Source organism: Gastrolobium bilobum, unplaced genomic scaffold, assembly GCF_033153095.1.
Source record: "Gastrolobium bilobum isolate Gb01-03AN ecotype WA unplaced genomic scaffold, APGP_CSIRO_Gbil_v1 utg1034, whole genome shotgun sequence".
NCBI lineage: Eukaryota > Viridiplantae > Streptophyta > Magnoliopsida > Fabales > Fabaceae > Gastrolobium > Gastrolobium bilobum.
Window position 1 is genome coordinate 310641 of NW_026897770.1, and position 12199 is coordinate 322839.

Below are 12199 nucleotides of genomic sequence, written 5' to 3' on the forward strand. Positions count from 1 at the left end.
TTTGGGAAGCTGCTTATAACTGTTACCGAAGAACTTTCTACCCTTTTTCGTTTTGAATTTGATTTTGATCTATTTTTAGTGTAAAAATCTCACTACATTTAATAGACATAAATTAAAAATGTTCAATTTCTTAAAATAATTTTTGTTGTAATTAAATTCTTTTAATGGTGTAGCAATATATGATTAAATAATGGTGTACATGAATCAAGTTCATTTTTCCTCCTCCCACTTGCCTATTTTATGCTTTTAAGGTTGATTACGCTGGCTACTTCATGTGCAACCGGTCTTCATTCGCTCGCACTAAAGTCTCTATATAGCAAACAAAAGAATCAACGTGCATTTTATTCCTTTTCTCTTTTGGTTTCTCAATGCTTGTATGTGGTTTTTGTGTCAGGAGATGTCTGTCGGGAATGTTGTGCTTTCATTCACTCAAAGCTTTGGCTTAAACCATCAACATGCACCCATTAATTAGAGGAATATTACCTTAGTCTGGCCATGAATAAGTAGCGCATTGCACAACTAAACTTGAAAGTGAAACGAGTGTGTGTTGTGTGTACGGGGAGTTTGCAAATTTTCGAAAAAAAGAAAAAAAGAAAAGCGAAGGAAAACAAAAGTGGGGTTGGGGTAAAAGAAACAAAAAAATGAGAACAGTAACCAAAATGTCATTGTTCATTAAGTTTTTTACCCAAATGCCACACGAACAATGTTATTTTTCAATATGCCACGCGGGCAAGTTCGCTACAGTGCTCAGCGAACTTGGTAGCCAATAATTTCGTTACACGTGACACATTTTCTCAGGAAAAGTGGACTAACATGTGTCCAAGTTCGCTACTATTGGTAGCGAACTTGGTAACCAATAATTTCATGACACGTGTCACACTTTTGCAGAAAAAACTGACTGGACGAAGTTCGCTACCAGGGGTAGCGAACTTGGTGCGCTACGTGGCATTATCTCGTTGCCCGATCAGAATTAATGTACCAATCACAATCAAAAAAAGAAAACGAAGGAAAATGACTTTAATTAATGTACCAATCAAAATTAATGTACTAATCACCAATCACAATTAATGTATCAATCACCAATCACAATTAGCATATCAATGAGATTAACTTTTGACTGTATCAATAATAATTAATGTATAAATCATCAATCACTTCAGAGGGCCATAACTCTTAATTCGGATATCCAAATCAGATATTTTTTATTTTGTTTCACATAATTTATCGGGATCTACTCAATGACACATCATTTGGCATATTTTATCTCTCACAAACATCGTTCGAATTTGTAACAATAGTATCACAAACAATTAATGTACCAATCAAAATTAATTGCGATTGATACATTAATTGTGATTGATGATTGTTACATTAATTGTGATCAATACATTAATGACAATTAATTGTCATTTTCCTTCGTTTTCTGTTTTTTATTGTGATTGGAACATTAATTCTGATCGGGCAACGAGATTGTGCCACATAGCACACCAAGTTCGCTACCCCTGGTAGCAAATTTCGTTCAGTCAGCTTTTCCTGCAAATGTGCCACGTGTCACGAAATCATTGGCTACCAAGTTCGCTACCAGTCGTAGCGAACTTGGACACGTGGCAGTCAACTTTTCTTACGAAAATGTGCTACGTGTAACAAAATCATTGACTACCAAGTTCGCTAGGTACTGTAACGAACTTGCCCGCGTGACATTTGGATAAAAAACTTAATGAAAAGTGACATTTTGACCACTGTTTCCAAAAAAAATGTCTATATACTTATTGTGCAACGAATTAGTCATTAGGTAGTAGGTAGGTCTTGCTTTATCACTTAGTGGTCCAAAAGGGTAGCCAAAATCGACTTAAAAAGTAACTCATTTTATAAAAATAAAAAATCTGTCTCTTGAAAACAACAAAAAAATAACAACAAAGCACATTTGGATTGCAACTGAAATCGAAAGGGAACAATTATTGTTGAGAAAATGAGGCAAAAGGAATAAAGCTTATACCTTTTGTCAGTAGCTATGAAGGTGAGAACAAAATACATTCAAACCTAAAAGCAAATTCTGTGGTTTCTCATTCCTTTATGCTTCTTTGTTCAGAAAATTATTAAAGGGTAGTGAGATTGTGTTCATACCAATGGATGAAAAATTGAAAAAGCAGAAGCAGCAGCAGCTGCTGATGTGTTTAGGCACGCGCATTTTAGGACAGGTCCCCTTCTGGAACTCAGCTTTTGTGTCCAATAGACCAATACTGTGTAGAAAAATGGTTCTGCTAAAACTTGTTTGCACTTCCTAACTTGTCGACCTTGGACGTTGCCAACACCTACAACACGAAGGAACACCATAACTTGGCTCTTCCCAAAAAGCCTATATACTCTGAAATTTTCCTGTTGTAATGCTAGAGCCGCAGTGTCTACCCTAATGGTCCTGGAACAACATTCTTTCTGGTTTTAGTCGAATAGTGAACCATGTTGCAGCACCAAACCAAAATGTACTCTTGTACTGTATTTGAAGCTCTTATTTTCTTATTTTTAATAAACCACGTATATTTTTTCGGAGAAACAATCTTATTCAAGTGGGGAATATTGTGATGGTGCTCACTCTCCCAAGGGAGATTTTTTGTATTTATAAAAACTTGAACTCAAAATCACTGGAATTAAATATGTATTACTTGAATCAACTCTTTTCGTGAAATTCTTATTTTTTATTTAAATGTAAAAGTTTTATTTCTCCATATGACATGAGAAATTTTTTTCTTTTATTTTCACTTCGATTTTTGTGTCCTTTTTTTTTAGTAAAAGGGATGGATCCCATCATTAGTTCTATGTGTATAAAACAAGATTCAAAAAAAAAAAAACTCATATATATATATATATATATATATATATATGGTTTACATTTCTGCAGCTGCTGTATGTGCAGTAATTAAATACTTGCCATATATATACGTGAAAACATTAACTGCGGGAAATCATAACTATACAAAAGATGAAAGCATTAAATGTGGGGAATCATTAACATACACATGTCGTTACTGTACGTAAAGCGACTGCAAAAATGATTTTACCTATATATATATATATATATATATATATGAGATAGGATCATTTGACACTAGTGTCAAATTTGAAATTTGACATTTCATCTGAGGGCCATTAGATAAAAAAAGATCAACGACTCTAATTTGTCAGATGAGATGTCAAATTTGAAATTTGACACTGATGTCAAATGATCCTATCTCTCTATATATCATTTTAGGGGTAAAATATTGTACCAATCAATTAGGGTCACTACTAATCAATTTCACCGTTAAATCAATTATGTTGGTCCAACGGTTATAATTATTTTTATCTTTGTATGGTTATGATTTTTCAATTTAATGTGAAAATATTAAATATGAAAAACATAATCACACAAATGTGGAAATAAATATAAAGTATTAAATATGGGAAATCATAACCATACAAAATTGGAAATAAATATAACCGTTGGATCAACATAATCGATCTAACGGTGATTTTATTAGTAATAACATTTTTATTAACCCTACTTGATTGTTACAATATCCTTCCCCATAATTTTAAATAAAAAAGTATATACACAATTAATTGAAAATTATTTAAATTCAAAATTTAAATATAGATAAAATAAGAATGACATGGGTCATAGTTAATTCGAAGATCAAATCACTTTTTGAGTAATTGTGGGGCGAAAGCATGTATCCGATCATTTTCCAATATTATATTTGAGAATAGTTTAAAGTCTTAATCTTATACTCTTCCCGAATACCAATTAGTCCACAGGAAATGCATGAAATTTCCAATAAGAGAAATCCAAAAAGAAAAAATTATCTAAATTGAATATGGGTAAAGAATTTCTTCAGTCAATGGAGATAAGTTATCTCTGGTGAGCTCAAAATGACGTCATTTTGAGGTGAAAATCAAGGTATTTTTGTAATTATAATATATTGTAGATTATATTAGTCTTTATTATTATAATTTTTTAATCTTATAACTCTAAAACGACGTCATTTTAAACTCAATTTAAGTTTATCTACTGACTGGCCGGAGAAGTAGTTTTCCCATTGAATATATACATATATACGAGTGAAACAGGTAAGATTTGGAGGGAAGAATATTAACATTCTACCACTCCTAATTCTTCCCCACAAAAAAGAGGCACTATATATATACAGCTTCATGCTGCCACCTCTCTAACGCGGTTTCACACTTAGCATGGAACCAAAGTGCACAATCAATTGTCGCCGGCCGGAATATCTTCCCACCGGCGGAAGCCATCTGCCGGAGAGTCCTCGAGTGCCAATGGAGTTTCTGTCAAGGTCATGGAGTGCCTCAGCTCTTGAGGTCTCAAAAGCTCTTGCACCTCAACCACCTCCTCCTCCTTCTTCCAACCCTGCAAATGGAACCACTCCTCCTATTCCTGAAGAAACTTGTGGTGGCCACTCTCTCTCTCAGGACTTCTCAACTGTGTCTAAGAATCAGTTCTCTTTCGCTTCCTCTGCTACCTCACAGCTTGTCCTTGAACGCATTATGTCACAGTCCGCAAGAGAGGTCTTCTTCACTAACCAACTCCACCTTATACAATTCATTTCATTGCATTGCATTCCTCTTTTTAACAACAATGCCACACACACTACTCTTCTTGTTACATTTGTACACACATGTTTTGACTCTCTAAACTATGTTATTCTTTTCAACCCAGAGAGAAGAACCGTTGATGTATATAGTCTTCAATCTTCATATATCACCACATGGGGTTTTGGAATTCATTTTATTATTGTATATGTAAACACAGGAAGTTTCGCCATTAACCTCAGGTAGACTATCTCATAGTAGCGAGCCTTTGAATGGTGGTGGTTCATTAACCGGAACAGATAGCCCTCCAATTTCTCCTTCAGATGAATTTGACGACGTTGTTAAGGTATTTCACTCTCTCCTCTCTTTTCCTTTTCTTTTGTTTTGCTGTGGGGTGGGTCCCAATGGAGCTCAATAGTGTGCAATAGTTGTTTTGAGGAAACTCTCAATTTGGTATATGTATATCCAATTAATTTAGTCCTTTTGAAAAATCAATGATATTGAATACATTTTTTGTTTTTAAATCTAGAAAATACAGCGTTTGCTTTTTGTACAAAAGAGCATAAAAATATGTATAAGATTTTCCAGACAAAGTTGAGGGTCCCATATAGCTTATGTTAGCTCTTATGGTATGGATGCATGGAAGAAATGCCTTTGTTCATTACCTACAAAAAACAAATTGTTGGAACTTGGTGCTTTATGCTTGAGGTGAGAGTTTAGTAACTTAGGATCAACTTTATCTTCCCCCACTCTGCACAGAAAAAGAAGTGTGAAAGGAAAGAAAAAATTGGAACCAGAGCTCTGAAGATTCACTTAAGAAGGCAATCACTTTTTCATTTCAAAATTTACATTTTGAAGATGACTTCGGATGAGACCAGTAGAGTGCTGAGTGCTGAAGTGTGTAATGACGGAAATTACTGATCAAAGGTGTGTCACCATGCCGTTAATGATGTCATATATTCCAGTCAGCTTGCCCAATTTATGGAAAATAATAATATAATTATATGGGATAGTTTAATCTACCTACTATTTTTTCTTCCTGCCTAGCTTTACCTACCACTCTTCAAGACCGATACATCAGAATCTCAAGAGAAGAGAGAAAGATAAAAATTAGTTGAAATTCTGATCTAATGGTATTTTAGAGTAGTAAGCAAAGGTAGACAGAAAAAATAGTAGGTAGAATAACATATCCCTAATTATATTACCCTGACTTTATGATTATTTTTTCCCATATCCCTTTTTGATAAGGGAGGTAGCACAGAAAATGTGCTCCAATTTGCTGATACTGATTGGTTCACAACGGGACAAAGAGATTTACTAATCACCCCTTCTCTCCGCATTATGTGGATAACCTTCTCAATTTGACCTTTTTCTCTCAGTAGGGAGATTTTTTTGTTTTGGTTTTCAGGAAGAACATAGCAAAATAGTCATCTTAATGCAACTTGTGGGGGATTGCGTTGGAAAAGAGCTGGCTATATGATGTACTATCGTCCCATAGATTTTATTCGGTTTTCTTCATTGTAAAATTGATGAAACTAGTTAGTGAACACCAACATATGTAGTGACTAGTGAGGAAAAGACATGCCAGTGGCTAGAGTGATGACAACCGGGAATAATGCCAGTACTTCTATAATATGTTTTTTGATGTGAAAGTTGAAACAGCTCTATAATGTTAAATCAGTACAGGTACAACATGATAAACTTATATTTAAAATAAATAAAAAAAGGAAAAAAAAAAAAGAATCAAAATAAGCTGAAGTTGAAATTACTCAAGAGTCAGCAGATTTTTACCATGTAAAACTCAAAGTAATGCTTATCCTTATTAATGTATATGCAGTTTTTTCGGGCAAACAATTCCATTCACCCCTTATTCAATGGTGGACGAGCCAGTGCTGCTATTGGCAATGGCACAGCTTGCTCAGGACCAAAAACTGTTGGTAGATGGTTGAAAGACCGAAGAGAAAAGAAGAAAGAAGAAAACAGAACCCATAATGCTCAGCTGCATGCTACTATTTCAGTGGCTGCAGTGGCTTCTGCTGTAGCAGCCATTGCGGCTGCAACAGCAACCTCATCTGCACCCAACAAGGATGGGAAGATGGCCAAGACAGACATGGCTGTTGCATCAGCAGCAACATTAGTTGCGGCACAGTGTGTAGAGGCTGCCGAAGCAATGGGAGCTGAGCGTGAATACCTTGCTTCAGTGGTCAGCTCAGCTGTTAATGTCCGTTCTCATGATGATATCAGTACTCTTACAGCTGCAGCTGCTACAGGTACACTTTTTGCTCTCATTAAGCATCCAATTCCTATACTAATGGACATTTTGAATACAACAAACCATTAGGGCCATTAAATTCTACTCTTAACCAAAGTTGATAGACCAAAATACATTTGCAAGATCTTTGCTAACGTTAATGGCTAATTAAGTTGTTTCAGCTGTCAAGAATCAACTAGAGTGTACAGTGTCATTGTTAATTAGTCCCTCGGTACTATAAGGATGAAAGGTGTCTCATGTTCATGTTCGCATGTGTAGTGAGACATATTAATTGTCCTGTTTTTTATTTTTATTTTTACATTTTCTGTCTCCTTATATTGGCAGTTTTTGTTTATGGTCCTTGATATGCAGCTCTACGAGGAGCAGCAACCTTGAAAGCAAGAGCTTTGAAGGAGGTATGGAATATTGCAGCAGTTACACCACTAGAGAGAGGCATAGGGGGGGTTGGAATGTGTGGTAAAGTTAATACTAATAACAGCAATACTAGCACCAGCTATAGTGGGGAAATAGTCAGTGGAGAAAATTTTCTGGGTGCCAGTAGCCAAGAGCTACTTGCTAGGGGCAGTGACTTGCTCAAACGCACCCGTAAAGGTAATAATAATAATAAACTACAAATGCTGTTACTAGCACTAAATCTTTCTCTTGTTTGCAAAATGATTAAACTCCATTTTTGTGGTAACTGCAGGTGATCTTCATTGGAAAGTAGTTTCTGTTTATATACATCGAACAGGCCAGGTAATTTTTCTATTTAAGAATTCACAGCAGATGAAATTGGTTATATGTCCATTCAATCACAAGGTTTGCAAACATTACAGGTAATGCTGAAAATGAAAAGCAGACATGTTGCAGGAACCATTTCCAAAAAGAAAAAGAGTAAGCTGTCATTAACTTCACAACTTTGTTTTGCTAGCCATAAATAGTAGCACATGACTTATGCTCTTGAATTTCCAGATGTTGTGGTAGATGTGTGCACGGATTTACCAGCATGGCCAGGAAGACATCTGTTAGATGATGGTGAAAAACGAAGGTACTTTGGATTGAAGACAGACGCAAGGGGGATTGTGGAGTTCGAGTGCAGAAATCAAAGAGAATATGACATCTGGACTCGAGGGGTTTCAAGGCTTCTCTCCATTGTTGCACAGAGACAGAATAGATATGGGAATTGAACTCCTCATCTTATGCTAATCACTACCAACAGTCTCTAGCTAATGCTGACTACTCAACTTAATTTAAACCATATGTATTGAGATTTATTTTGCAAATGTTTAACCTCAAACAATCATCTATTGCAAGGACTCACTTGGACTTTGTAACTTCAGCAAGAAAATACCATTTGCTGTCTAAATTATTAGAATCGTATTAAGTATTTTATTTTTTAACCCCATTTGGACATTAGTTATCACCACACAGTATAGATAAATCATTAAAGCATAACACAAGACAATGGTAAATGTATTTACAGTAATATGCAAAATTCCATTGTTTAACCAACTATTTACTATCAGCGTCACGATCACAGTGAAATGTTAATAGATAACTTGATAATAATTATTTTTTCATAAAACAACCTGGTTCCTAGAAAAAAGAAAAAAAAGAAAAACTAAAATATGTCTAAGGCAAGGAAATATATGCTGCTGCAATTAACTCCTCAGTTAGTAGCTCTAAAAACAGTAAGCAGAGAAAGGAAGAGGTTGATGATGTCTAGATACAAGGAGACAGATGCCCAGATGTACTCATCGTAGGAGAACCTCTTGATGAGGTTGTCTGTATCATAAATGATGTAGCCACAAAATATAATTGATGCCAGGCACCCATAGATCATCATTGACAACTTACCAAGTGGAAAGAGAATCTGCAAGGTAAGGAACACACGTTAAGAATACAAAATGTCCCAGAGCATCATAGATTAGAGGCTAATAGCCTAATAATAATATATGTTTCAAGACCAAAATACCTGAATCAGGGCAAAAACCAAAAGAACTAGCACGGCTCCGAACAAGAAGGGACCCAAAAAGCTAAAATCATGGCCTCTCCTTGCGGCCCAAAATGTGTAGAGTGTAAGGCTTAACACCACCACTGTAGTCAATATGACAGATTCCAGAATAACTTTCCCTGTATCCAGTTTCCACCCTCATTAGAAAAATTGCCAATTCTTACTGAAAAATGAAACCTAAACGTAGCTTAGCAAGCCAACATACAGTTATTTTATTTTCCATTGCAAAAATCGAAGCTAAGTAGTAAGTAAGAAAGAAAATAAAAGCAGTAGCTTTGATCTAATAAAATCCAAGAGCCTAACTAAAGTAACCTTTAAAATAAAAAGTAACAGAAAACAGCTTGATCTCCTCCTCCATGCATGCCAAACTAGAAATGCTATCAGAATTCAGTATACAGAATAACTCAAATGTCAAGTAACTAACCAACATCTAACCACCAAAGCAGACCAAACAAGTTACACGGTTCTAAAATCAAATTAACATGAACTTTTTTTTCTACCATGTTCAAAATCATAGGTAAACGTATAAAAATGCAACATATGCATATATTGATAAATTCATACCACAGTCGAACCAAATAATATAACATAATTTCAAAAAAAATTAATACAGGGGAGAACAGAGATTTTTGAGATGTTACCGCTAGTAAAGGCACAAGTCAATCCAACAGCGAAAGCTAAAGTAACGGTGAAAATAAAGAGGAGGAAGTAATTGAGAGGGTGTTTCTGGTGATAATAGTAAAGGGGACATAAAGCTGCAATATGCCACAAAAATGGAACAACTGTTAGAAAGAAGAAGAAAAAAACAAATAATATAACTAAGAATAATAAAATATTTAATCAATGGAAAAAGGAACTTGATTCGATCTCCACAAATATCATCATCAATAGAGGTTTAAAACCTTAATATCTGATTCATTCTAAACTTGGAATTAGTCTTATGTAGGGCTTTTTATCCATCTCTAACTCAGGATTAATCTCATATCTCACTCAACAAGCGAATTGATCCCCACCAATATCATCATAAGTAGAGACTTAAAATCTTAATATTTGATCTATTCCGAACTCAAAATTAGTCTCATCTGACTCTGTGATCCATTCCAAACTCGGAATTAGTTCCGTATCTAACTCAATGAGCAAAAACTTATGAAAATAAGTATAATTATTTAGTTCAAAAAGGTAATTAAGATTAATATATATATTGGAAAAAATTATATTTATAAATTTTTGTTTACAAACTCCATTATATTCTCCCGCAAGAATATTATGTTATACTATATTTTCTCGAGAGTATATAATGTAATTTATAAAAGCTTGTAAAAACATTTATAAACGCATTATTCTCTTTATATATATATAAAGAAAAAATATTTATCATTTTAAATGACACAATTTTATGTCATTTTTAATGAAAATGCATCATTTTAAGGTGTTTTGTCCTTTTTTTTCTAATTTATAAAATTAAAAATAAAATGAAGGAGAGAAAAGGTAAAAACACACCGTAATTTCATTAAAAATGAAATTACTTTGTGTAATTTAAAATGAGAAATTTTTTTCATTCTTATATAAAACATTTAAGCAATAGAAAAATATAGAAAGTAAAGCAAATCGGAGAGTGATGAAGATGTAGCAGAGCACACGCACTTATAAAGGGGGCAATGATGAGGATGATGAAGAGAACCAAGCCTTGGGTGGAGCCAACAAAGAAATGAGCGATGGGGTGAACAAAGACAACGACGGAGGCGACGGCGATGGTGAGTAGCAACTGGAAGGCGATGATGGAGTATACCTTGCGTATGAAGGACCAACGTAGTTGAGGGTTCTCAAGCATCATGGGATAGAGGATCCTGTCTCCACCTCCTCCACCACCACTCTCGACATCTCTTTTCCGAAACATGTTCCCTACGCAACCTTTACACATAGCTTAACAGTTAACATAACACAAACCCCTCACTCAGGACTCATCACATTAACGTTCATTTTATTCATAGCGTCCTCATAAAAGCAGATTCTTAGCCTTAAAGCAAGGAAAAGGTAAACATCTATATAGGGTATTGGGCTGTTGGCCTTCGTACCCAACACTCTCTTGTCTCGTCTCGTCTCGAACTTTCTTATTATGGGTGCAAAATTCGACTCATTGATACGGATAAACTCAAATAACTCTATACAATAAAGTAAAATAAAATAAAAAATCTAATATTTTTAATTTAATTTGACTTAATCTGATTTAGTTTAGTTTAAAGCCATGTTTAAAAAATATCATTAATGAAATTATGATAATTTATAGTCTTTATCACTAAATCAATTCTAATTATTAGCTAAAACACTTCTAATTTTATATTTATATATATTTAATTCATGCAATTTGAACTAGTAATTCATTGATTAAATCGGTGATTTGATTCAGTTTTCAAATTTGATAACGCTAGTTTAAAATGGGTTTCTTCCATTATCAAGTAAGCTAATTTATACATTTAAAGTTATCATAATTAATTTTTAGGTTTTGAATTTCTAACATAATTTAAATAAGTAAAAAAAAAATATGCTAGCTAATCAATAAAAATAATTAGTACATTTTTTGGTAAATTAATTCTTATTCAACACAAGATTGGATTGATTTAATATTCTTTTAGTACAAATTACAGATGATCTGCAATAAATCGGTTTTCATTCAACTAGTTAGCAATGGCTAGTCCAAATCAACACCCTTAATTTTTACATAATTCTGCTAAGCACGTTTTATTATTATTTTATTAAGCCTATAGTATATTAAAATAAAGTTTTTAATTATGTGTTCGGTTGACATAGTATTCAAACAATCATTTCTGCAGCTATTTTAGATAAGATTACCTACAGGCTACCCAAAAATTACGTCGTTTTGATTAATGAAAGGTGTTTATGTAATTTTAGGTAAATTAACGAAGAGAGTTTCAGTAAAATATATATGATACAAAAATAAATAAAATTACGCAAACACCTTTCGTTAATTCACCTAAAATTACAGAAACACCATTTATTAATCAAAACGACGTAGTTTTGGAAGTAGCCGTAGATAACCTTATCTAAAGTGACGGTAGAAATGTTTACCCATATATATATATATATATATATATATATATATATATATATATATGGGGGTAGGATTCTTTGACACCAATGTCAAATTTTGAAATTTGATGGGTGAATGATTTCTCTGACCGATGGAGATAAATTATATCTGGTGAGCCCCAAATGACGTCGTTTTTTAGCTAAAATTAAATTATTTTTGTAATTCTAATATATTACAGCGTTATATTAGTCTTTATCATTATAATTTTTTAATCTTATAACCCAAAACAATGTCGTTTTGA

The 12199-nt window shown here is 33.7% G+C and overlaps 2 protein-coding genes across 2 annotated transcripts; one reads left to right on the forward strand and one right to left on the reverse strand.

The window, feature by feature from the left end:
* Window positions 1-4224: 4224 nt before the first annotated feature.
* On the forward strand, window positions 4225-8022 carry LOC133310107 (VAN3-binding protein-like). The gene is made up of 8 exons (XM_061510994.1): window positions 4225-4560; window positions 4805-4930; window positions 6422-6854; window positions 7208-7307; window positions 7350-7447; window positions 7542-7591; window positions 7672-7729; window positions 7808-8022. The coding sequence occupies exons 1-8, from the start codon at window positions 4225-4227 to the stop codon at window positions 8020-8022; spliced, it is 1416 nt and encodes a 471-aa protein (XP_061366978.1).
* Window positions 8023-8300: 278 nt separating this feature from the next.
* On the reverse strand, window positions 8301-10954 carry LOC133310115 (protein LIFEGUARD 4-like). Its single transcript, XM_061511005.1, has 4 exons — window positions 10494-10954; window positions 9491-9604; window positions 8811-8968; window positions 8301-8708 (listed from the first exon to the last, which is right to left on the reverse strand). The coding sequence occupies exons 1-4, from the start codon at window positions 10768-10770 to the stop codon at window positions 8505-8507; spliced, it is 753 nt and encodes a 250-aa protein (XP_061366989.1). The 5' UTR covers window positions 10771-10954; the 3' UTR covers window positions 8301-8504.
* Between the last annotated feature and the right edge of the window lie 1245 nt (window positions 10955-12199).